Source organism: Oryctolagus cuniculus, chromosome 12 (assembly GCF_051225735.1).
Source record: "Oryctolagus cuniculus isolate XC-2025 breed Fujian yellow rabbit chromosome 12, ASM5122573v1, whole genome shotgun sequence".
In the NCBI taxonomy this organism is placed as follows: domain Eukaryota; kingdom Metazoa; phylum Chordata; class Mammalia; order Lagomorpha; family Leporidae; genus Oryctolagus; species Oryctolagus cuniculus.
Window position 1 is genome coordinate 53,641,187 of NC_142878.1, and position 26,097 is coordinate 53,667,283.

Consider the following 26,097-nt stretch of genomic DNA (forward strand, 5'->3'; position numbering starts at 1 on the left):
TGAACCAGTGGATGGAAGATCTCTCTGTGTCTTTCTATCTCTCTCTGGAACTGTGCCTTGCAAATAAATAAATAAATCTTAAAAACAAAAACAAAACAAAACAAAACACCTGGGTACAACAAAAACCACACACTAATTAAAGGTTAAAAACCAAACAACACTGCCAAAGATGGGAAGGGAAAGTGTAAAGTTATAAAGAGAAAAAGCAGAACTGTTAACAATGATAGAAAGCCTATGGTAAGTTAGCTAAGTTAGCTAAATTGAGACTAAAACTTAGCTATAAGCTTCTTAAGAAGAAAAAAACACTTAATTTCTTTTTTAAAAAAGATTATTTATTTGAAAGTCAGAGTTACACAGAGAGAGGAGAGGAGAGGCAGAGGCAGAGAGAGAGAGAGGTCTTCCATCCGATGGTTCACTCCCCAGATGGCCGCAACGGGCGGAGCTCTACCAATCTGAAGCCAGGATCCAGGAGCTTCTTCCAGGTCTCCCACATGGGTGCAGGGGCCCAAGGACTTGGGCCATCTTTTACTGCTTTCCCAGGCCACAGCAGCCGGGACTAGAACTGGCACCCATATGGGATGCTGGCGCTGCAGGTCAGGGTGTTAACCCGCTGTGCCAAAGTGCCAGCCCCAAAACACTTGGACATGGCTCCATCCTGTAAAGTTTCTTGATAGGGACCAATGCTGTGGCGTAGCAGGTAAAGCTGAAGCCTGCAGTGCCAGCATCTCATATGGGTACCCAGTTTGAGTTCCAGTGCTCTGCTTCCAATCCAGCTCCCTGCTCTTGTGCCTAGGAAGGCAGTGGAAAATGGCCCAAGTGCTTGGGCCCCTGTACCCACGTGGGAGACCTGGAAGAAGCTCTTGGCTCCTGGCTCTGGCTTGGCCCAGCCCTGGCCATTGCAGCCATTTGGGGAGTGAACCAGCAAATAGAAGACTTCTGTCTCTCCTTTTCTCTCTAACTCTGCCTTTCAAATAAATAAATAAATCTTTAAAAAAAAAAAAAAAAAGTCATCTTTAGGAAGTTACCTCCTGCTTGCTCAACTTCATAAAAGGATTAAAGGATAAAGCACAATCAATACATTTAACACCCTGGCCTGAGGCACAGGCATCCCATATGGGTGCCGGTTCTAGTCCCAGCTGCTCTTCTTCCAATCCAGCTCTCTGCTATGGCCTGGGGAAGCAGTAGAAGATGGCCCAAGTCCTTGGGCTCCTCCACCCGTGTGGGAGACCCAGAAGTTCTTGGCTCCTGGCTTCAGATCGGTGCATCTCTGGCCATTGCGGCCATCTGGGGAATGAACCATTGGATGGAAGACCTGTCTCTGTGCCTCTCCTCTCTCTGTAACTCTGACTTTCAAATAAAGATAAATAAATCTTTAAAAAAGAAAAAACTATTTGTATTTAATTTTACCATCTGCTTTCTCATGAATGAAGCTAATGTGACCTTTACAACAAATTTAAACTGTGGAGACCTGATTGAGAAGAGATTGGCAATAATACACTCATATAGTTGAGGCTAATGTGAGATTTACAAGACTCCAAATAATGAAATTAAACCAAGGAGACCCTCATTTATGGGAAACTTGTACCAAAACTTTAAAGGCACCAGATAGTACTCTGTCATTCTTATATCTATTGCACATTTGATTTACATGTCCCCCTGGCATAGTAAAAATAGTAACAAAGAAATTAAAGAGTCAGCAACTGTCTCTGGCCAATCTAATTTTTATCCATGAAAATATCAGGATTTATTATAGGATAAAGTCATTTAACAACTGAGAATTCTTAGTAGCAAAAAAAAAAAAAAGTCTACACCACTTTTGAAAAAAAAATTAAAAAATTAAGAACTTCAAAAGATGGTAGAAGGTTTGCTTCATAGTTCCCCCTCAAAGTCTGGGAAGTTTTTTTTCGTTCTCGCCCCCGACCCTTTTTTTTTTTTGGTCTGGCCTAAGCAACTGATACATATCTACAGTATGGCAATATTTCAACCCAAACGTTTTCACCAACCCTTTAGGACCTCACCAGAAGCATTACTTTTACTTTACAACATCATAAGAAACTATTATTACAGCTATGGGACAGCTGAGGAAACTGTGACATACCCAGGTGAAGTAATGCACAATGTCCTCAGGGGCGCGCGCGCGTGCACGCACAAGTTCTCTAGCAAAGCAAGCTGATACCTTGTTGGTAAAAGTAACTAACTTTTTATCACAGTAGAAAAGTTAAATAACAAAAACGCCACCGCACCCTTCAGCACAGCTCGTGAACACAGGCCCCTGGCTAAGTCCCTGCTAGGTGAGCTTCTCCCCTCACCCGACTTCGTTAGCTGCTGAAAATTCTGCTTCCCATTGTGATCCCCCAGGATCGTCGTGGGTATTTCTCCCACAAAAAGGAGACAGCCCCCCCCCATCTCCCCACCCGGACTCACTCTCCTCCTTAAGCCGGTTCTCGCTTTCCAGCGCCCTGGTTTTCTGGTGACAGCAGCTTCCCCAGGACTTCCCCGGGCAGTCCTGATAGGCTCTAGAAGCAGCTGCCACTTCCCCCCGAACACCAACCGCGCCCCCCGGGTCCCAGCCGGGGTCTCCCAGCGTCCGCACGCCCTTCCCCACCGCCCCACCGCCGCAGGCCCACCCCTCCCGCAGCGTCGGCGGCTCTTGCTCACCTCGGCGCCTGACAGGAAGGGGTGCGAGGGTCCTGTGATCGTCAGGTAATTGTCATTTCCTCCGGGAAACTGGAAACCAAAAGAAAGCCGCGGTGATAAGTTAGGGGGAGCACGGACTTCGCTTGGAGCCCCGGATTCCGATCCCGACATTCTGACAGCACTCCCCAATCCCGGCTGTCTCTCCTCTCCCGTCAGCCGCCTCTCCCTTCCCGCCTCTGCTGCAACCCGATCGGCGGCGCTCTCTCGCCAAGCCTTCTTAGCGCCCGGGCTCCTACCTCCATCTTCACACCACTTTTCTACCACCGTCTCAGACCCCTCATTGCTCCCACCGCCCCCACTGGCCTCGGAACTGCCGTCACTTCCGCAAGGAAGTGCGTCGCTCTCCGCTGACTGGAAGGAGCGTCGTGGGGCTGCGAGTCAGGCGCCGAGCAGATGGAAAAGGTAGATATCGCCCCCTGGAGCGTGGTGGGATAATGGCATGTAGAGGTGCTAGAGGCGTCCCTGGAGGCGGCGTTGACTGCATCGGTCCGGCTGTGGATTTCTGGGGAGAGCAGTAGAGACGTGATCTGGCTAGAGGGGCCGGAGAGGGAAAAACAAGGAGATCGCTAGACTGAGTGGCTAGAGAGGTCGGAGGCAAGTGGATGTAGAAGTCGGGCGGACCCGGAATCCGGAGGAATCGGGACCATGACTTATGCTTATCTCTTCAAGTACATCATCATCGGGGACACAGGTAATCCGCGAGCGGGCCGCCTTCGAAGGCTGAGGCGGGCACCCGAAGCTCCCAAATCGGGCCGCGGGGGCGGGGCTCGCTCAGTGGGTTGGGCGATTCGCGAGGAACGGGCGGGGGCGGGGCGGGGCGGCCGGGGGCGGGGCTCGGGCTCGGGGCGCCCCTTCCCGCGTCCCTGACGCCCGGACTCCGGGAGGTGTTTCTGGGCCGCGGGGCTCCTGGCACGCACGTCCTCCCCTTTCAGGTGTGGGGAAGTCATGTCTCCTCCTGCAGTTTACAGACAAGCGGTTCCAGCCAGTCCACGACCTCACAATAGGTAAGTGCAGCTGTTTGTTCCAGAACCGATCATAAAGCCTTGGCTCGCTGAACTGCCCAGGTGGAAAGCTCAGCTGTCTTCCGTGTCCTCAAGTCAAAAGTTGCCTCTCACCGCTTAAAACTAGTGCGAAGTTAGGTTCAGTGAAGAGTGGTGTAAAGAGGAATAAATAATTGTGAAGGGAAGTCCAGAGATGTGCGAGGTACGGACCGATTCCCATAGGGTGTAAATGTTTATGGGAAATCCAGCGGAAGCCGAGCAGCGTTATTCAAAAGCGCATCTCAGATTTGCGATATATGAGTGCCAGCCTCATACTGTGTGTTTCAGAGTCAACACCAGTACTTGGATTGTGTGTGTGTGTGTGTGTGTGTGGTGGAGAGGACCAAGCGAAGCGAAGAGCCATCCCAGCCTAACAATTAAAAGGCAGATGATGGGCGTTGTTGCGCAGTGGGCTAAGCCGCCACCTGTGACGCTGGCTTCCCATAGGGGCAATGGTTTACGTCCCAGCTGCTTTACTTCCGATCCAGCTCCCTGCTAATGGGCCTGGGAAAGCCCCGCAGGATGGCCCATGTACTTATGCCCCTGCCACTTTCTCTGGAGACCCGGACGGGGTTCTAGGCTCCTGGTTCAGCCTGGCCCAGCTTTGGCTGTTAATGCCATTTTGGGAGTGAACCAGTGGGTGGGCGATCACTCTCTAAAAAGAAATAAAAGGCAGTTTGTGGCAAGTTATGGTCTGAAGGCACTTTAACAGACCCTTCCTTCTGATTTACATAACCCTCACCCAAATAAAATATATAGTAAATAATATACATAGTAACATATATAATATGTATAAGCTACATACAGTATATATATATATGTGTGTGTGTGTGTGTAGTTGCCACACAAATGCAGTTTTTTTAAGGTTTATTTATTTGAAAGGCAGAGTTAGAGAGAGGAAGAGACAAAGAAATCTTCCATCTGTTGGTTCACTCTCAAATGCCAGGGCCCAGGAGCTACTTCCTGGTCTCCCATGTGGGTAGCAAGGGCCCAGGTACTTGGACCATCTTCCACTACTTTCTCAGACACATTAGCAGGAAGCTGGATGGGAAGCGGAGCAGCTGAGACTCCAACCAGTACTTACATAGGGTGCTGGCATTGCAAGCAGCAGCTTAACCACCTTGTACTTACCATGCTGGCCCTAAAATGCACTTTCTAAATAAAACTGATAGCTCGCCATTCTTAACCATATTGCTGCTTCCAAGTCCCACCTGTATGGAAATCTGGGTTTATTCAGCTCTAGAGAGTTGAATGATTTTAGACAGGGATTTAGAGGATAGCATCAACCAGCAAATTGTATTTAATGAATATTAAATGAACATTTATGCTGTGAGATCAGCTAGCAGCTGCTTAAGGAGGCAGCTGAGTAGCTGAGAGCCTTTCAATGATGGAGGTGTAAGGGTGGGGTAGCACTGTCAAGTAAATTCCTATTGCAAAAGGGAGGAGAACCTACCACCTCTCTCAGAAAGGCTGAAAATTGAGGAATGAGGAGTTAGCCAGGCAAGGGGATGTAGAGAAATGATGGAAAAATAATCTGGGCAAGAGATAATAATATGTGCAAAGGCTCAGGGATGGCAGAGATTGGGCTACTTTTGGAAAACTAAAAGGAATTTAAAGGAGCATGAAATTTGATGTGGACAGCACTAAAAAATAAAGCATTTAAAATTTTTTTAAGTTTATGTTCATCTACTTGAATGACAGAGACTATCTTCCACCTACTGGTTCACTCCCTAGATGCCTACAACATTCCATTCCAGGCTGAATCCAGGAACCTGGAACTCCATCTGGGTCTCATATGGGTGGCAGGGGTTCACACATTAAAGTTACCATCTGCTGCCTTCCAAGATGTATTAGCAGGAAGCTGAATTGGAAGCGGAGCAGCTGGGACTCAAACCAGCACTCTGCACTCTGCACTCTGATATGAGATGCCAGTATCACCAATAGCAGCTTAACCTGCTGCACCACAAGGCTGGCTCCAAGAAGCTTCAAAATTAATTGGAGTAGGTAGGCAGCAGTAATGGTCTCAGTGGCACTGAGTGCAGCCAAAGCATGGGTTATAATATACTGACGAAAAGCATGAGCCTCTCATTCAATATCACTGTTCATGAGAATCACTTTCTTTCTCTTGGTCTTCACTGACAGGTGTGGAGTTTGGAGCCCGTATGGTCAACATTGATGGAAAACAAATCAAACTGCAAATATGGGATACGGTGAGAGGACAAAATAATTTAGTTCCTGACTAAGGTCCAAACATAACAGTACAAGCTGATGCAGGGGAAAAGGGCTTTGAGGGTGGGCTAGTGGTGGAGATGCATTAGAGAAGGTGAAATCAAGTTACCAGTTATGAATGCCGTATATTGTTGTTTTTGTTATTGTTAGTGTAATATATTAGTTCATTCTAGTAAAAATAAAACCAAACAATGTTAAGTTTATAGAGCAAAAAGAAAACGTCCCCTTCACATCAACCCCTTCTTTCTCCCTTTCTTGGTTTCTGGTGTATCTCCACAGTTAATGATTCAGTGTGTATGCTTTTAGACTTCTTCTGTGCATTTAGATACATAAGTGGAAACATACACAACTAAGTGGCAGTGGTTTTGTTTTTATTAGTGTTTTCATGTATAGAATTGTGACAAAGTATACCTAGCTATTTGACTTAGATTTTTTTTAAGTCTCTATGTTTTGAAGACCTTCCTGTATTAATACACACAGATCTATCTCATTGCTTTAACCACTATATAGTCATAGAATGTACCATAATTTATTTAACTATCCTGCTATTGATAGAAATTGGGGTTGTTTCCAAGTTTTTACTATTGCAAAGCTTCATTGAACATTCTTACTTATTGCATCTTATGCAAATGTTTGAGAATCTTTATAGAATACATGCCCAGAAATGGAAATTCTGGACCAAAGGTATGCATATTTTAAAACTTATTAAATGTAGTACTGCCAAAATTTAGCTTGGCTTAATGTAATTTTGTTACATTCAGAGTTCTTTTCATATATGTAATCTCATTTGATTTGTACCTTGCTTTCACTTAAGGAAAATAACATAATAATCTATTCTAGCTAAAGGGAGCTAGCAAACAGTTCTTGATACTCAGCTAAAATCTCTTTCTGTTTATGTTTAGTTGTTACTGTTTGACTCTGTTTCGTCTCAGAAATAAGAGCTGAAGCCATTATATCTATAAACAGTATGCAAGTCGTATTTCCTTACTTTCTTTTTCTTCCTTTGCCCTCCTTCCTTCTGTTCCACTCAACACTCACCAAACATAGTTGTAAGTCTTAAAAGTAATCACTTGCTTCTCTAGGGCTTTTATTTTGTTTGGTTTTCTTATTTTTATTTATTTTAAAAGGGAAAGAGCCAGAGAAAGCTCCCATCTATTAGTTCATTTCCTAGTGCCTACAACAACTGGGGCTGGCCCAGGCCAGAGGCAGGAGCCAGGAGCTCTTTGTAGGTTTCCTGCATAGTGACAGTGCCCAAAGACTTGAGCCATCATCTGCTGCCTCCCAGGGTGCACATCAGCAGGAAGCTGGATCAGAAGCAGAAGAGAGCCGGCGCCATGGCTCAATAGGCTAATCCTCTGCCTTGCGGCGCCGGCACACCGGGTTCTAGTCCCGGTCGGGGCGCTGGATTCTGTCCTGGTTGCCCCTCTTCCAGGCCAGCTCTCTGCTGTGGCCCGGGAGTGCAGTGGAGGATGGCCCAAGTCCTTGGGCCCTGCACCCACATGGGAGACCAGGAAAAAGCACCTGGCTCCTGGCTTCGGATCAGTGCAATGCGCCGGCCATTGGAGGGTGAACCAATGGCAAAGGAAGACCTTTCTCTCTGTCTCTCTCACTGTCCACTCTGCCTGTCAAAAAAAAACAAAAAAAAAAAAAAAAACAAAAGCAGAAGATCCAGGACATGAACCAGGCACTCTGATATGGAATGCAGGCTTCCCAAGCAGTAACTTCATCACTGCACCAAATGCCTGCCCCTAGACTATGCTGCCTTTTTTTTTTTTTTTTTAAGATTTATTTATTTATTTGAAAGGTAGAGAGACAGAGGCAGAGGCAGAGAGAGAGAGAGAGAGAGGTTCTCTATACACTGGTCCACTCCTCAAATGGCAGCAACAGCCAGAGCTGGGATGATCTGAAGCCAGGAGCCGGGAGCTTCTTCTGGGTCTTCCACATGGGTGCAGGGACCCAAGAACTTGGGCCATCCTCTACTGCTTTCCCAGGCCATAGCAGAGAGCTGGATTGGAATTTGGGTGACTGGGTTTTTAAATGGCGCCCTAATGGGATGCCAGCACTGCAGGCAGCGGCTTTACCAGCTATGCCACAGTGTTGGCCTGATATGCTTCTTTAACTTAAACCTTTACCATTTCCAAAAATTGATATTTTGATGCCAGGACACAAACCCATTAAGATATCAGTTAGTGGTGTAGTCATGGTCACATGTTGGCTTATTACCTTTTTATTTTTCTCCTGAAGTGCTCATATGAGACATGGTTGTATCGTGAAGTTTGGAAGTTGAGTAACTAGTATGTGGTTAGGATACTTAAGAATTACTGTGGCATAAGTGTCTGCCTGCAGTGCTGGCATCCCATATGGGTACTAGTTTGAATTCCGGCTGCTGCACTTCAGATCCAGCTCCCTGCTAATGTACCTGGGAAAGCAGTGGAAGATGGCCCAGGACCTTGGGTCCTTGCACCCATGGAGGAGACCTAGATGAAGCTTTTGTCTCCTGGCTTCTGCCTGGCCAAGTGAACCAGTGGATGGAAGATCTCTCCACCCCACCCCCCCGCCTTTCAAATAAATAAATAAATCTTTTAAAAAAATATTACACAGCAGGGCAGCCATTACGGCACATTGTGCTAAGCCACCGCTTGAGCTGCTTATATCCCATACTTGGAGTGCCTAGCTCAAGTCCTGGCTGCTCCAGTTCCAATCCAGGTTCCTGCTGATGCATCCTGGGAGGCACCAGATTTTGGCCAAAGTGCCTGGGTCCCTGCTACCCATATGAGAGACACAGATGGATGTCTGAGATTCTGGCTCCAGCCTGGCCCACCCCTTGTTTAGGCAGGCAATTGGAGAGTGACCCAGTAGAAGAAAGATCTCTTTCTCTGTCTTCCAAGTAGGTGAAAATAAATAAATAAACATTTTTAAAAGGAGAAAAAATTAAATGAATTTCAGTAATTTATTTTAAAAAAAACCACCTACCAGGCCACTTAATTGATGTAGTTCTTTTCTGTCACCTTTGAAAAATGGGTTTGAAATTAGATGAATCTTTACTGAATCATGTGCAAGAGACAATTTCAAAATATTACAGTTTTCTGTTTTACAAACTTCCAGAGAATTATACCTCTACTGTAGTCCTGTCCTGTCTGTGCTTCCTGGGTGAGCCCGGTCATTCCTCCCTTGTCAGCCCTCATCTCCTGTCCACTGCTTATCCACCTTAGCTTCCCATTTGGTCTGTTCCCTCACATACTCCTGAAGTCATCACACCTGAAAATGTTTAGAAATTACTAAGATGGATGGACATATTATTTAAAAGCTAGTTTCTAACGTTAGAGTTTTTAAAAAAGAATTATTTTTTGAGAGATGTGCACACAAATACAGAAACATACTCAGACAGAGAAAGCTCTCATTTACTGGTTCCAATGCCCACAATGGATGGGATGCTGGGCTAGAGCCAAAGCCAGAAGCTGGAAACTCAATCCAGGACTTCCACAAGGTTGGTTGCAACCCAATCATTGGAGCCAACCATGATGGTTATTTAATTTAATTTAATTAATTTATTTTTTGAAGATTTAGTTATTTATTTGAAAGAGTTACACAGAGAGAGAAGGAGAGGCAGAGAGAGAGAGAGAGAGAGAGAGAGGTCTTCCATCCATTGGTTCACTCCCCAGATGGCTGCAATGGCCAGAGATGCACCGATCCGAAGCCAGGAGCCAGGAGCTTCTTCCGGGTCTCCCATGTAGGTGCAGGGGCCCAAGGACTTGGGCCTTCTTCTACTGCTTTCCCAGACCATAGCAGAGAGCTGGGTCAGAAGTAGAGCAGCCAGGAGTCAAACCCGCATCCGTATAGGATGCCAGCACTGCAGATGGGGCTTTACCTGCTATGCCACAGTGCAGGCCCCTGTTCTGGTATTGATAAGAACCATTTCTAATGTGTGCACATGGTGTGCATACTCTTACGTTTATATTCATTTATATTCCACATAGCTATGCTAATGCAGCAGCATTGTATCATACATAATATAAAATATTGATTAAATAATCCCAAATTAATTTGTATTTTACTTTGGAATGTATTTTGATTCTTAGACAAATAGTGTATCTGACTTTCTAGGAATTGATATTTCAGACTATTTATCTTGAAAGCGATATGATGCTGCCACTTTGGAGAAATTATAAAGCTCTTTATTCTTTTTATCAAACTCCTGTCTTAGTTCTTTACTGCCTTAGTTTTTTAAATTCATTATTCATTTATTTGAGCAGCAGACAGAGCAAGAGCAAGAGATAGCTCCCATCCTCTGGTTCATTTCCCAAATGCCTGCAAGGGCCACTGCTGGGCCAGGTGGAAAAGAGGAGCCTGGAATGCAATCCAGATTGCCCACGTAACCTTTTATGACTGTTTCCTCCAGGATTTGGCATTTTCAGATAATTTTCCTTTATGCAGATAAAGGAACAGGGACAGAAAGGTTAACATGATTATTCAATATCATATTTGGGACTGAAAATACAACATACTCTGAGTTTCCAGCTCTGTTGCCCCTTGTTCTCTCCTAAGGAATACTGGAAAGTGGATGTGAAGGTCTTTGATGTCATGCTGACTGTGGAGTGTAGCTGGTGGTTAATGAATAGTACCTAGCGATACTAGACATTGGACAGTTTTATCTACCCAAGATGTCAGTTGTACTCTCATTGGAAGAATACTGGTTTCCTATCTGGGAGTCTCCCTGGACAGGCCTGTTTCCTTTCCCAAATTCTCTAGTAGAAGTTCTGTAGTTAAGTCCTTTGTGTTAGAGTGGCATATGATCAAATCAGTTCTCTGGAAATAATCTAATTTTGTTGGGATTTTTTTTTTTTAATTGCCATGTTGATGAGAAAGGCTGGGCAAGAATCCTTCCGTTCTATCACCCGTTCCTACTACAGGGGAGCAGCTGGAGCCTTACTGGTGTATGACATTACAAGGTGAGCCAGATCTGGCACGTGGGAGGGAGACTGTTCTCCACATTCTCTAAAGCCTTCTTTTTCTTTCTTAAGGATGCTCACTGGGGATTACCTCTCTAATAATTGTCTTCTTACATACTGCTTCCCCCCTTTTTCCCCACACACTTGGAGTTGCTTTGGGCTTTCGAAATGGGCTTCTGACCCACTTTCTACACTTTTCTGCTATAGGCGTGAAACCTTCAACCACCTGACTTCATGGTTAGAGGATGCCCGGCAACACTCTAGCTCCAACATGGTTATCATGCTGATTGGGAATAAGAGGTAACATTTTATCTGTATGAATAATAGCTAGCAAGAGTCATCCAGGTACTTTCTGGATTTCTTGTTCCCCAAACTTTCTTAGTTTTTAGTACTCTTGGTATGTCTGTGAAAGAAAAATTATTGGGTTCAGTGTTGTGGCATAGTGAATACAGCCTGTGACACCGGCATCCCATATAGGATATGGTTTGAGTCCTAGCTATTAAATTTCTGATACAGCCCCCTGTTAATGCCCTGGGAAAGCAGCAAATGATAGCCCAACTACATGGGCCCCTGTTACCCCTGTGGGAGATCAGGAAGAAGCTCCTGGCTCCTGCCTTTGGCTTGGTCCCACGCTGGCTATTGCAGCCATCTGGGGAATGAACCAGCAGATGGAAGATAGTTCTTTCTCCCCCCGACCCCTGTAACTCTGACTTTCAAAATAAATAACATTTTTTAAAGTTTTATTTATTTATTTAAAAGTCAGAGTTACACAGAGAGAGAAGGAGAGGCAGAGAGAGAGAAAGAGAGGTCTTCCATCTGCTAGTTCACTCCGCAGATGGCCACAATGGCTGGAGCTATGCCAATCCGAAGCCAGGAGCTGGGAGCTTCTTCCAGGTCTTCCATGTGGGTGCAGGGACCCAAGGACTTGGGCCATCTAATACTGCTTTCCAGGCCATAGCAGAAAGCTGGATTGGAAGTGGAGCAGCTGGGACTAGAACCAGCACCCATATGGGATGCCAGCACTTCAGGGGGATGCCAGCACTTCAGGCGATGGCTTTACCTGCTTTGCCACAGTGACGGCCCCAATAAATAAATTTTTAAAAAAATCATGTGGTGAAATATACATAACACAAATTTACCATTTTAAATGCTTTTAAGTGTACAGTTAAGATTTTGAAATTATTCTGCAACCACCATCACCAGCATTCATCTCTAGAACTTTTGTCTTCTCCTCAAAGAAACCTGTACCCGTCAATACTGCATCCCCTTCTGCTTGTTTGCTTTCCTTCCCCAGTGCTGGCAGGCTGCATTCTACCTTCTGCCTCTATGCATTTCACTGCTCTTGGGACCTCATGTAAGTGGAATCACGTATAATAGTTGTGGTTTGTGGCTGGCTTACTTTACTTAAAATAATGTCTTTAAAGTATGTCCACATTTCTTTCTTTTTTAAGGAATAAGATTCCACTGTGTTGCATATACACAATTTGTTGTCATCTGTCTGTAGACACTTCTGTTGCTGCCACCTTTTGGCTGTTGTAGATAATGTTGCTATAAACGGGAGTACAAATATTCATTCAAATCCCCACTTCAGATTCTTTTGGGAATATACCCAGAAATGGGAGTGCAGGATCATATGGTCATTCTTTCTTCCTATGTTGAGGAGCTGCCGGCCTGTGTTTAATAGTGGTTGTACCTTTCACATTCCTACCAGCGATGCCTGAGGGTTCCAGTTTCTCCACATGCTCACCAACACTTGTCATTCTCAGTAAATTTTTCTTGGTACCCATAGGCCCAAATAAAAATCCTAATTTTTTTATTCAATAGTTATATCTTCTTTAATTTATTTTTTATTTATTATTATTTTTTTAAAATGTATCCCCTGGCACAGACATTTGACCTAGCAGTCAAAGACATCAGGGGCAGATTTTTTTTTTTTTGGTGCGGGGGGTAAGGTCTTTTTTTTTTTTTTTTTAATTTATTTAGTTATTTGGAAGTTAGAGTAACAGAGAAGTAGAGGCAGAAAAAGAGAGAGAGAGGGGTCCTCCATTTGCTGGTTCACTCCCCAGATGGCCACAACAGCCAGAGCTGCGCCGATCCAAAGCCAGGAGCCAGGAGCTTCGTCCATGTCTCCCACATGGGTGCAGGGCCCCAAAGACTTGGGCCATCATGTACTGCTATTCCCAGACCATTAGCAGAGAGCTGGATCGGAAGTGAAGCAGCCGGGACTCAAACCGGCGCCCATATGGGATGCTGGCACTGCAGGTAGTGCCTTCACCTGCTATGGCATAGCACCAGCCCCAGTTATATCTTTTTTTAAATCATAACAACTTAGTATTTGTTTGAAAAATAAAAGAGGGGCCAGCGCTGTGGCGCAGGGGTTAAAACTATGGCCTGAAGTACTGGCATCCCATATGGGCACCAGTTCTAGTCCTGGCTGCTCCTCTTCCAATCCAGCTCTCTGCTATGGCCTGGGAAAGCAGTAGAAGATGGCCCAAGTCTTTGGGCCCCTGTACCCATGTGGGAGACCTGGAAGAAGCTCCCGGCTCCTGACTCCTGGCTTTGGATAGGCACAGCTCCAGCCATTGCAGCTATCTGGGGAGTGAACCAGTGGATGGAAAACCTCTCTCTGTGTCTATACCTCTCTCTGTAACTCTTATCTTTCAAATAAATAAATCTTTAAAAAAGAAAAAAAGTAGTAATATTTTTATTTCATTTTGACCACAGTTACTTACTCATGACCTGTGTGTTTGTTAGGCACTACATAGCCTCTCAGACCAAGATTAGATACAGTAGCTGTCTCACTTCTTGTTGCACATTGATTTTTGTGTAGTACTTACTTACTTTTATCACTGCACCTGCCAAAAAACTCCGCTTCACAAAGCTACAACCATATTGAACAGAATCTATCGTGATCTGCTATTGACACTGAACTATCTTAAGTTTATTATTTATGTGACTTTTTAAGTTAATTAATTTTGGAGATTTATTTATTTGAAAGGCAGAGGTACAAAGAGAAGGAGAGACAGAGAGATCTTACATCCACTGGCTCACTCTCCAAATGGCCACAACGGCTGGGGATGAGCCATTCCAAAGTCAGGGTATAGGGGGCCAAGCACTTTGGTCATGTTCTGCTGCTTTCCCAGGAACATTAGCAGGTAACTGGATTGGAAGTGGAGCAGCTAGGACTGGAACAGGTGCCCACATGGGATGTTGGTGTCACAGGCAGCAGCATAACCTGTTATGACATAATGCCATCCCCTCCTTTTTTTTATTTTTATTTTTTTAAAGATTTTTTTATTTGAAAGGCAGAGAGTTGCAGAGAGAGACAGAGAGAAAGAAAGATCTTCCACCTGGAAGTTCACTCCCCAAATGGAAGCAATGACCAGAGCTGGGATGATCCAAAGCCAGGAGCCAAGATCTTCTGGGTCTCCCACATGGGTGCAGGGGCCCAAAGACTTGGGCCATCTTCCATTGCTTCCCCAGGCCCATTAGTAGGGAGCTGGATCAGAAATAGAGCAGCTTAGACTTGAACTGGCGCCAATATGGGATGGTGGCAATGGAGGCAGCAGGTTAACCCACTGTACTACAAAGCTGGCCCCTGTGTGGTGTTTTGATGTTTCCCTCAAAAATATATAAAGTATTCCATGGCACCCTTGTGAGACTGTAGTGTTAGATACTATGCCAGCTCCTGAGGTTGCTAGGTGAAAAAAAAATTTCACCCACCTGCTTTCAGGAAGCTTACACTCTAGTGGAAACAAAAAGATTTGTATCTAATTAGATGATTAAACTCAGTGAAGGGAAAAGTGTGGTATAAAAGAGAGTAAGGGCCGGCGCCGCAGCTCACTAGGCTAATCCTCCGCCTAGCGGCGCCGGCACACCGGGTTCTAGTCCCGGTAGGGGCGCCAGATTCTGTCCCGGTTGCCCCTCTTCCAGGCCAGCCCTCTGCTGTGGCCAGGGAGTGCAGTGGAGGATGGCCCAGGTGCTTGGGCCCTGCACCCCATGGGAGACCAGGAAAAGCACCTGGCTCCTGGCTCCTGCCATCGGATCAGCGCGGTGCGCGGGCCGCAGCGCGCCGGCCGCGGCGGCCATTGGAGGGTGAACCAACGGCAAAAGAAGACCTTTCTCTCTGTCTCTCTCTCTCACTGTCCACTCTGCCTGTCAAAAAAAAAAAAAAAAAAAAGAGAGTAAGTGGGGGGGAGGGGACAGTGCTGTGGTGTAGCAGGTAAAGCCGCTGCCTGCAGTGCCTGTATCCCATATGGGCGCTGGTTTGAGTCCTGGCTGCTCCACTTCTGATCCAGCTCTCTGCTATGGCCTGGGAAAGCAGTGGAAGATGGCCCAAGTCCTTGGGCCCCTGCACCTGCATGAGAGACCTGGAAGACACTGCTCACTCCTGGCTTCAGATCGGCTCAGCTCTTCTCACTGCAGGCAGTTGGGGAGTGAACCAGCAGATGGGAAGACTCTCTCTCTCTCTCTCTCTCTCTCTCTGCCTCTCATTCTCTCTGTGTAACTCTGACTTTCAAAGAAATAAATAAATCTTAAAAAAGTAACAGGGTATCTATTTTTGATTAGGAATTGATGTTAAACTAGGTTCTAAAGAATGGACAAGAGCTTAACAGACAAAGTTTTAAAAAACTTGGGTATTGCCAGCGCCATGGCTCACTAGGCTAATCCTCCGCCTTGCGGCGCTGGCACACCGGGTTCTAGTCCGGTCAGGGCACCGGATTCTGTCCCGGTTGCCCCTCTTCCAGGCCAGCTCTCTGCTGTGGCCCGGGAGTGCAGTGGAGGATGGCCCAAGTGCTTGGGCCCTGCACCCCATGGGAGACCAGGATACGTACTGGCTGCTGCCATCGGATCAGCACGGTGCGCCGGCCACAGTGCACCAGCCATTGGAGGGTGAACCAACGGCAAAGGAAGACCTTTCTCTCTGTCTCTTTCTCTCACTGTCCACTCTGCCTGTCAAAAAAAAAAAAAAAAAAAAAAAAAAAAAGAAAGAAAAAACTTGGGTATCAGCTAGAGGTAATAAACTGTGAGAGCTTGAACTGAGAAAAAGCGAGGCAGATCTATCATACTGAAAGAAACCCAGTGTCATTAGACTGAATTAAGGGGTAACGGTGTAAGAGAAGGTTGCGAAAATAGGAAAGGTCCAGACATCATAGCCCCTCAGAGACCTTAGAGTTTTAGTCTAAACATAGTATGTCAGAATTTTAAGCATAGAAATGGCATGAAGGATCACCGTTGAATGAAACATGGTTGCAGTAGAATCCCAATCCCTGTTGTCCACAGGTGAGAGAGAATGGTGACTTGACTAGGTTAGAGACTCAGAGACGCAGTGAAGGATGATGGTCAGGTACATTCTGGAAGTATTTCTCTGGGATGGACTTGGTAGTTGAAGTAAGGGAGGGAAAGTTGTTAATAACACCTTATGTTATTATTATTACTATTTATTATGTTACATTATGCCATCGATAGAAATGTGGGAGCCTGGGTTAGCTCCAGGTTGTGGGGAAAAGTTTGAGATATCTTACACATCTTGGAGATGAAGAATAGACAGATGGATAAATCTGGAACTTAGAGGAGTATCTGGGCTAGAGGTACAACTGTGGGAGTCTTAGCATTTAGTAAATTTTTTTTTTTTTATTTGGAAACAGAGATAGACAGAGCTCCTATATGCTGGCTCATTCTCCAGATCCCACAATGGCTGGGACTGGGCTAGTGCCTGAGCCAGGAGCTGGGAACACAGACCAGGTCTCTCATGTGGATGGCAGGAATCCAATTACTTGAGCCATCTCTGCCACCTCCCAGGTTCTGCCCCACATCGACAAGAAGGTAGAGTCAGGAGCCAGAGCTGGGTATCAAACCCAGGTACTCCAGTATGGGATGCAGGTACCGCAACTGTTAGGCCAAGTGCACACTCCCAACCTTGGCATTTAAGTGGATAGTTTGCTGGCTGTCACACAACTGATATACAATAAATGTTCCTTAATGGGCTTACTTTGATTTTTCTCATGGTTGGAAAACTGGAAACCTTTCAAATAAAAATTTTTAATTTTCAAAATAGAAACCAAATAGTTCAACCTTCCATTATTCTTTAGCCTTTATCCCATCTTTCAGTCTTTCCGTCCCACTTAGTTCCAAATCCCAGTCCTTGGCTCTGCCTCTTTTTTCCATATCACCTAATCTCCATATCACTTTTTCTGAATTACTTGATGCCAACTGACTTTTATACACACCAGTAATGAAATTAGTGCAAGTTAGGCAGCTGTGTTCTCCTTAATTCCTAGTTGTCCCTCTTCTTGTGGATTGATTCCAATAAGAGAGAAGATGTTTATCACTACGGTCTAGGGCAGTGTATGAATTTTCTACTTTAAAGCAACTAGAGTTTCTTTTCATCATCTTTGCTTTGTTATCCTGCATCTCATTGGAAAAAGAAGCATAGGTCATAAGCTCTGGGTCACTGTGGGGCTTGTTTAGCTCTAGATAAGCCTTTTTCTCTGTAATAGAATAAGGTATTATCTTCAGCCATGTAGCAGCTGCCCTAAACATGAAGAACATTTTCCAAGAGGCCACGGAAATTAGTAAAACCTCTACAAAGTGGTGTCATGTAGGATCTACATTATTTACAGATTGATCACCAGTCGAAACCATTGTTCTAAAACTGGAGTTTCTTCTTTCACTGGGATCTTTTTTTAGTTTTCTCCCTTCTTACTCTCTTGCAGTGACTTAGAGTCCCGAAGAGATGTGAAAAGAGAAGAAGGAGAGGCCTTTGCTCGGGAGCATGGTCTTATTTTCATGGAAACTTCAGCCAAAACAGCCTGCAATGTTGAAGAGGTACTGTTTGGAAAATTGTGTGGAAAGCTCTTCAGAGATTACACTATTATCTTTGTCCTTTATTTCAGAATTCTCTTCTACGGCATGGATAAAGAAAGGATGTCTTGTGGTCATAGTGACCAAATGACTCCTTTAAAGGGAATTGTCCTATTTTGTTAATCCTGATTCCTAAGGTTTTACTATTACTTTGGGTAACATTGATTTATACATGAGATTAGATACCACTATTTCTTAGAAATACTTAACTGGAGGGTCTAATGGGCCCTATTATAGTCCTTTGTGGGCCTGGTGTTGACTATAACTCCAGTAAGTAATGGAGAAGAGAGCTTGTTATATTGGCAGAGGGTGCCAACATAAGATTCCTGGGAATGTTTTAGTTCAGAACCATATAATCTCCTTTCCTTTTTTGAAACTGCTTTGGATGTCTTTTACAGGGACTTTTGGGGGGCCTTCGGTAGTTTTACTCTCCTCTAATGGCTCCTAATACACATAAAAATTCCAGTTAAGAATAACATTTGCATTCTGTTTCCCTAGCTAAATTTAAGACTGATTATATGATTTATGTTTTCTTCAGGCCTTTATTAACACAGCCAAAGAAATATATAGGAAGATCCAGCAGGGTTTATTTGATGTCCACAATGAGGTGAGAAAGCATGGGGAGACTGGCAGTTAATTTTGATTTGTTAACACAACTGGATGCTTCCTCAAATGTAAACATTCCCCATCTAACATCATACAATTTGTAGCTTTGCCAATTACAACTTTTTAAAAGAGTATTTATTTGTTCATTTGGTTCACTCCCTAAATGCCCACAATAACCTGGTCAGGTTGAAACCAGGAGCCGGGAACTCGATCTGGGTTTCCCACGTGGGTGGTAGGGATCCAACTATTTGAGCTCTCACCTGCTTCCTCCCATGGGGAGTATTAACAGGAAGCTAGAACTGGGAGCAGAGCCGGGAGTCTAATTAATGCACTGATATGGTATCCAAGTGTCTTAACTGCTATGCCAAATGCCTGCCCCCAGTTCCATTCTCTTTTTAATGTAGGTCCATAGAAATCTGTCATTTCTTTTTTCTGTTTTTCCTCAAGTCTCAGACCTAGAACATTTATTAGTTAAGTTGTTGTAAGTTAAGGCTTATACTATATGGTAAGTTTTCTTTGCAAACTCAGTTTCTTTTTTTTTTTTTTTTTTTTTTTTTTTTTTTTTTTTGACAGGCAGAGTGGACAGTGAGAGAGAGAGACAGAGAGAAAGGTCTTCCTTTGCCGTTGGTTCACCCTCCAATGGCCGCCGCGGCCGGCGCGCTGCGGCCCGCGCACCGCGCTGATCCGATGGCAGGAGCCAGGAGCCAGGTGCTTTTCCTGGTCTCCCATGGGGTGCAGGGCCCAAGCACCTGGGCCATCCTCCACTGCACTCCCTGGCCACAGCAGAGGGCTGGCCTGGAAGAGGGGCAACCGGGACAGAATCCGGCGCCCCGACCGGGACTAGAACCCGGTGTGCCGGCGCCGCAAGGCGGAGGATTAGCCTAGTGAGCCGCGGCGCCGGCCTAACAAACTCAGTTTCTTACATCCCAGAGCATGAGAAAGGTGTGGCTCTTAATTGCTGAGGAGGACCATTACTATAAAGCAAATTCCAGGGTAACACAAACAGAATAACTTGCTCATGTGCTGCTTCTACTCTTTTGCCTTTTTTTATTGTTACTCTAAATATATCCTAATTCTGCACAGAGCTAGGAAACTGAAGGATACTGTACCTTAAAAGGAAGAACAGGGTTTAGTGGCTTAGTCCTTAAGAAGTCATCACTGATGCCTGCATCAAATATCCAGTGCCTAGGTTCGAGTCCTGATTCAACTGATGACTCCAGCTTCCTGGGAGGTAGCAGGTGATGGTCAGGTGGTTGGGTCTCTGCTGCTCACTTGGGAGATACTCACTGGTTGCAGGCTTCTGGCTCAGTCTGGTCCAGCCTTGGCTATTGCAGGCATTTGGTGAATAAGTCAGTCGTTGATAGATTTTTTTTTTATCTCTTTCTTCTGTGTTGCTGCCTCTCACATTCATGCAAATATACACATGTAAATGTGTAAGTATATATCTATAATTATATATACATAAGCAAAAGCCACTTGTTATTTTTTTTTTTTTAGATTTATTTATTTATTTGAGAGGCAGAATTAGAGAGAGAGAGACAGAGAGAGAGAGATTATTTGCTGGTTCACTCGCCAAATGGCCACAATAGCCAGAGCTGGGCTGATCTGAAGTCAGGAGCCAGGAGCTTCTTCCAGGTCTCCTACATGCGTGCAGGAGCCCAAGCACATGGGTCCTCTTCCACTGCTTTCCTAGGCCATAAGCAGAGAGCTGGATCAGAAGAGGAGCAGCTGAGACATGAACCAGTGCCTGTATGGGACAGCACTGCTCCTAAGCAAAAGCCACACCACAGTGCTGGCCCCAAGCAAAAGCCATTTCTAGTCAACTATGATTCCTATGCTACAGCTAGTCATCTTATCCTTAATATCATAAATTATTGTTCAGTAACAAGTTGTATAGGGCACATGGGTACTTGACAATTAGAAAACATACTTAATGATTTCTCTTATATCCCTCTCCTTTCGCCCATTCACTTTAGCACTGAGATGCTTCTTTTCTTTTACAGGCAAATGGCATCAAGATTGGTCCCCAACAGTCAACTTCAACATCAGTGGGACCCAGTTCCTGCCAGCGGAATCGCGACATAGCGTCCAGCTCTAGCTGCTGCTGAACATCAGATCTGAACTCTTTTTTTTTTTTCCTTCCTGAAACAGCTTCAGATCAATAGGTTTAAAGAAAGAGGTCTTACTTGCTTTGACTGACAGCAGCCTCTTTTCAAGGTGTGATGTTTTGCCTTTCCACTTAAAGACCAGGGGAGAATTGGGGCTATTACTGACCTGTCCTTCTTCGGGGACGTGACCATTCCCTAGAGATTAGGGCTCCTTTCATCCTCCTATTTTAATTTCCAGAATGCTAGGATCAAGTTGATTGTCATAGTAGTTCAAAAATAAATAATTTCATCACCATATACCATCTGCTCCCCACCAAGAATTAGTAAGAAGGGTCAAGGATATTCTTGAACACATGAGATTACTGGGATCTGGCTGGCCTTTGGATAATAGATCATCTGCCTAGGAATTGCATTGAGTTTTTCTACTCGTTGCCTTTGGGGAGGTCTGTTTGCCACTTCATAGAGTTCTTGCAGAAAGGAGTTTCTTCTCCCTGCTCAAGGACACTGAGTACTTTTCTACTCCCCTTTCACTAGTTTCTTCAAGAGCAACAGAATTGGTCCTGGCCCTAGGACCTCTCATTACCTAAAGAAAATACTCATTCCCTGTTCGTTTTGTTTTAGAGACCAAATCTAACATTGCAGTGTCTTTCACCAAATTGACCTGTATTGTTTGATCACACTGTAACTAGACCTGCACTTTCTACTTTAATCAAGCTAATCTGCTTACTGACATGACACATTTATTCTTACTTGCATACCTTTACACATGCCCTGTCTCCACTAACATTATAATTACAAGTCCAAAAAGTTTGCCTTTAGGAAGCCTTCAATGACCTGAGACCTTCTAAGCAGTTATTGACGAAGTATCCCTTAGCTTTCATATATTAGTTATTTATATGTATATTCATATATATATATTTATTTATTTGTATGTACGTTACTTTGTAAATACATTTTGTAGTTGTTCTTTGTGTAGAATCTGTCTCCCCATGCAAGTTGTAAGCTCTGTGAGAGCAGCATTCATGTCATCCTTTATTTTTATAAAACATTCTTCCCACCATTCCTTCACAGTGCATAGTGCTACTCATTATGTGATCATTGAATTTATTTTAGACTTCAGAGGAAACAAAAGGCCTTAGAGTCATCTCTTTGTAATTTCTCTCTGTCTCTTCCGTCTGTTTATCCTTGGGTTCTATTTTGTTCTCCTATCCTCTCTTGCCTTTCTCTGACTCTGCCTGTATTCCATAAAGCATACAGTAAGACTGCCTACTTCCACACAAATAGATGGGGATTTCTCCAGCTATTCTCTTCCTTTTCAGAGAATATAATACTATCCTAGCCACATTTGCCTTTGCTTATCTCATCATACAGCATTCTGGGGCAGTTACTATGTCTTTTTTATTTAATGTTCCATTCTCTTCCACAGCACTTAGGTCTCATGAGTTTTTAAATCTTTTGTTGTTAAATGAATTATTTCATTATTAAAATATGCATGTATACAAACTGCTGATAGTCCATGTGTCATTTTTTATTTCATTCTCGACACAAGTAGATACTGTCCTCTAGGAGATTATATAAAAAATATGGAGAAAGCCTTTTTAAAATTTTTAAAATAATAGGATGTTTGGGGGCTGGTGCTGTGGCGTAGCAGGTAAAGCCACCGCCTGCAGTGCCAACATCCCATATTGGCGCCACTTTGAGTCCCAGCTGCTCCACTTCTGATCCAGCTCTCTGCTATGGCCTGGGAGAACAGTAGAAGATGGCCCAGGTCCTTGGGCCCCTGCACACACATGGGAAGACCCGGAGGAAGCTCCTGGCTCCTGGCTTCAGTTCGGTGCAGCTCTGGCCATTGCAGCCAATTGGGGAGTGAACTAGCGGATAGAAGACCTCTCTCTCTCTCTCTCTGCCTCTGCTTCTCTGTGTAACTCCGACTTCAAATAAAAAAAAAATCTTTAAAAAAAAAAAAGGATGTTTGTTTTATTTATTTGAAAGGCAGAGTGACAGAGAGATCTTCCTTTTGCTAGTTCACTCCCCTTAATGGCCACAACAGCTGGGGCTGTGCTGGGCCAAAGCCAGGAGCCTGGAATGCCATCTGGATCTGCCTCAGGGGTGGAGGGGCACAAGCACCTGGGCAATCTGCTACCTTCCCAGGCACAGTAGTAGGGAGCTGGATTGGAAATGAAGCAGCCAGGACTTCAACTAGTGCTCCAGTGTGGGATGCCAGTGTTGCAAGAAGTATCTGGATAAATTCCCATGGCCTTTATTCTGAGTGAAGTGGTCATGAATGATTATAGAAAGTGGATTTTCGCGGCTGGCGCCGTGGCTCACTAGGCTAATCCTCCGCCTGCGGCGCCGGCACACCAGGTTCTAGTCCGGGTTGGGGCGCCAGATTCTGTATTGGTTGCCCCTCTTCCAGGCCAGCTCTCTGCTGTGGCCCAGGAGGGCAGTGGAGAATGGCCCAAGTGCTTGGGCCCTGTACCCCATGGGAGACCAGGAGAAGCACCTGGCTCCTGCCTTCAGATCAGCCTTCGGATCAGTGTGGTGCAGCAGCCATGGCGGCCATTAGAGGGTGAACCAACAGCAAAAGGAAGACCTTTCTCTCTCTCTCTCTCTCACTGTCCACTCTGCCTGTCAAAAAAAAAAAAAAAAAGTGGATTTTCTACCCTCTTGCACAGAATAACAGTTACCAGATAACCTGAGTGTTGATGGAAGTTTGAAAGCCAGGACCATTCAAAATCATACTATCTATAGCAAAAGATCAGTGTGCTAGGTCAGACACACCCTTTTCCCTTTCTATAATGCCTACAGTTCCTTTGAGGGCAGGTGTTCTGTGCCAGGTAATACCCAGAGGATAACAGGCTCTCATCCTAGAATCTATTGGTGATCATATCTGTATGATAATCAAAATGCTCATGGAAAATGAAATTAGGCAGGTGCTGTGGAGTAGGTTAAGTAACTGCCTGCCACACCAGCATCCCCTATGAGTACCAGTTTGACTCTCGGCTGCTCCACTTCCCATGCAGCTTCCTGTTGATGGCCTGGGAAAGCAGTAGAAGATAGCCCCAGTGCTTGGGTGCCTGCACCTGTGTGGGAGATCCAGAAGAAGCTCCTGGCTCCGGATAGGATCAGTTCCAGCCGTTGAGGCCATTTAGGAGCTGAACAGTGGATAGAAGGCTTCTCTGTCTTCCCCTCTTTCTGTCTGCAACTCTGCCTCTCAAATAAATCTTAAAAAAAGAAAATGGGGGGCCAGCACTGTGGCTCAGCAGGTTAATGCCCTGGCCTGAGGCGCCGTCATCCCATATGGGCACCGGTTCTAGTCCTGGCTGCTCCTCTTCTGATCCAGCTTTCTGCTGTGGCCTGGGATAGTAGTGGAAGATGGCTAGGAAGAAGCTCCTGGCTCCTGGCTCCTGGCATCGAATCAGCACAGCTCTGTCCATTGTGGCCATCTGGGGAGTGAACCATTGGATGGAAGACCACTCTCTCTCTCTCTCTGCCTTTCCTCTCTCTGTGTAACTCTGACTTTCGAATAAATAAGGAGTGCAGTGGAGGATGGCCCAAGTGCTTGGGCCCTGCACCTCATGGGAGACCAGGAAAAGCACCTGGCTCCTGGCTCCTGCCATCGGATCAGCGCGGTGCACCAGCCGCAGCGCGCTGGCCTCGGCGGCCATTGGAGGGTGAACCAACGGCAAAGGAAGACCTTTCTCTCTGTCTCTCTCTCTCACTGTCCACTCTGCCTGTCAAAAAAAAAAAAAAAAAATGCAATTTCTATGAACTGTTTAAAGATCCATCATATATGTATTTACAAACATGTTTTGGTAAATCTTAGTACCTCAAATTTGATAGGCAGCAGTGGCCAGCAGAGAATTTTGCCAACAGATTTTGATAAAAGTATAGAAAAATGTGTTTGGCCATGGCCTACCACCTTTCTGATAAAACAGACTGCTATGACTCCTAATGTTTCTGAGCTCCTATATGTTAAATCCATGTGATTACATTACACCTTCAGAAATTTCTTAGGAGCCCCTTCACTCAAGAATTTAAAAAACAAAGAACCCAATTTGTTTCAAGTTATAATAACAGAAGAGATTTACACTAGGAAAGACAGGAAAACCTTTCTCATTAAGTGCAATAGAATTTCACCCACAATGGAATTATTTCCCTTACAATTTTTTTTTTTTTTTTTTTTTTTTTTTTTTTTTTTGACAGGCAGAGTGGACAGTGAGAGAGAGACAGAGAGAGAAAGGTCTTCCTTTTGCCGTTGGTTCACCCTCCAATGGCCGCCGCTGCAGCCGGCGCACCGCGCTGATCCTGGCAGGAGCCAGGAGCCAGGTGCTTTTCCTGGTCTCCCATGGGGTGCAGGGCCCAAGCACCTGGGCCATCCTCCACTGCACTCCCTGGCCATAGCAGAGAGCTGGCCTGGAAGAGGGGCTACCGGGACAGAATCCGGTGCCCCGACCGGGACTAGAACCCGGTGTGCCGGCGCCGCAAGGTGGAGGATTAGCCTATTGAGCCACGGCGCCGGCTCCCTTACAATTTTAAAGTAGTTATTAGAAAATTGCTGTCTCCAGTAGGTTTTTTTTTTTTTTTTTTTTTAAGATTTATTTATTTGAGTTACACAGAGAGGTCCTCCATCCACTGATTCACTCCCCCACCCAAATGGTTGCAACGGGCAGAGCTGCACCAATCCGAAGCCAGGAGCCAGGAGCTTCTTCAGGGTCTCCCACGCTAGTGCAGGGGCCCAAGGACTTGGGCCTACCTCAGAGTAGGCCACAGCAGAGCTGGATCAGAAGTGGAGCGCCTGGGCTTCGAACCGGCGCCCATATGGGATGCCACCGCTTCAGGCCAGGGCGTTAACTCGCTCTGCTGCGCCACAGTTTCTAAAGTTGTCACCTAACGGTCCTCCTTCTTAGATACCAGTATAATTTTTCCCATAAATCCTTTATCATTTGCCTTATTTATATTCACAAGTAGTTTGGCTCTATTGATGAGTTTTAAACCTTTTAAATAATAAGTAAATAAAATCTTCCCTGAATCAGGGCTCTCTGTATTGCCAAAGTCAGAACACTGGAAAATTTGCAAGTAAAGCAAACTCCCAGAATAGATACACAACCTATGTCGGTCATATGTTGATAATCCCAGAGGTATGAGGTGTCTAAAAAATTACCCTAGAGACTGGTTCACACCCGTCCTCATTCCAAGAATTAATTTTTGCCTCGTTGATAAAACCGCTTCTCTCCTACAGATAGGTGGGAGGCGAGCGCTGGCTGCCTCTAACCACGTTTAGCATCATTCCAGAGCGCCTCCTCACGACTGCGGGACATCCTGCCTGCAGGAGCGTGCGGGGTCCGGAGCTCAGGCGCGGGACGGAACGCCGAACAGGCCTTCCCATTCTTTTAAGGCGCTCCTGCCCCCTCCCCGCCCCAAGGCAGCAGCCGATCCAAGATGGCTTCCCCGAAACAGGCAACTGAGTGTTGTTTTAGGTTAGAGCGCCCCCAACGGCGGGGGCCAAAAAAAAAAAAAAAAAAAGGGACGCCCAGAGGCCTGGCAGCCGGTGAACTGAGCCGTCAGCGCCGATCTGCCGCCAGATTTTATTTCCAATCAGGC

The 26,097-nt window shown here is 45.3% G+C and overlaps 2 protein-coding genes and 1 long non-coding RNA gene across 3 annotated transcripts in view; 1 reads left to right on the top strand and 2 right to left on the bottom strand.

The window, feature by feature from the left end:
• Positions 1 to 3,069, bottom strand: part of TOX4 (TOX high mobility group box family member 4) — a 20,966-nt gene extending 17,897 nt beyond the window's left edge. The window contains exons 1-2 of the mRNA XM_002717890.6: positions 2,934 to 3,069; positions 2,659 to 2,727 (exon numbers count right to left, since the gene is read on the bottom strand). Coding sequence (XP_002717936.2) covers positions 2,659 to 2,727; positions 2,934 to 2,939 — 75 coding nt within the window. The 5' untranslated portion in view covers positions 2,940 to 3,069. The remainder of the gene's footprint in view (positions 1 to 2,658; positions 2,728 to 2,933) is intronic.
• A 180-nt stretch (positions 3,070 to 3,249) lies between these two features.
• RAB2B (RAB2B, member RAS oncogene family) lies at positions 3,250 to 21,996 on the top strand. The gene is made up of 8 exons (XM_002718050.6): positions 3,250 to 3,388; positions 3,630 to 3,701; positions 5,880 to 5,947; positions 10,833 to 10,915; positions 11,123 to 11,215; positions 17,632 to 17,743; positions 18,318 to 18,386; positions 20,389 to 21,996. Exons 1-8 carry the CDS (start codon positions 3,343 to 3,345, stop codon positions 20,491 to 20,493), a joined length of 648 nt encoding a protein of 215 aa, XP_002718096.1. The 5' UTR covers positions 3,250 to 3,342; the 3' UTR covers positions 20,494 to 21,996.
• Positions 19,868 to 26,076, bottom strand: LOC127483795 (uncharacterized). Its single transcript, XR_007910482.3, has 2 exons — positions 25,658 to 26,076; positions 19,868 to 20,074 (listed from the first exon to the last, which is right to left on the bottom strand). It is a non-coding gene; the product is annotated as an uncharacterized LOC127483795 (long non-coding RNA).
• Between the last annotated feature and the right edge of the window lie 21 nt (positions 26,077 to 26,097).

What these genes read in the sequence shown, in the direction of transcription:
- RAB2B (XM_002718050.6), top strand. Translation starts at nt 3,343, where the DNA reads ATGACTTATGCTTATCTCTTCAAGTACATCATCATCGGGGACACAG. An exon ending in CAGCCTGCAATGTTGAAGAG is followed by an intron (nt 17,744 to 18,317) that starts GTACTGTTTGGA and finishes TGTTTTCTTCAG; the next exon opens with GCCTTTATTAACACAGCCAA. An exon ending in TATTTGATGTCCACAATGAG is followed by an intron (nt 18,387 to 20,388) that starts GTGAGAAAGCAT and finishes TTTCTTTTACAG; the next exon opens with GCAAATGGCATCAAGATTGG.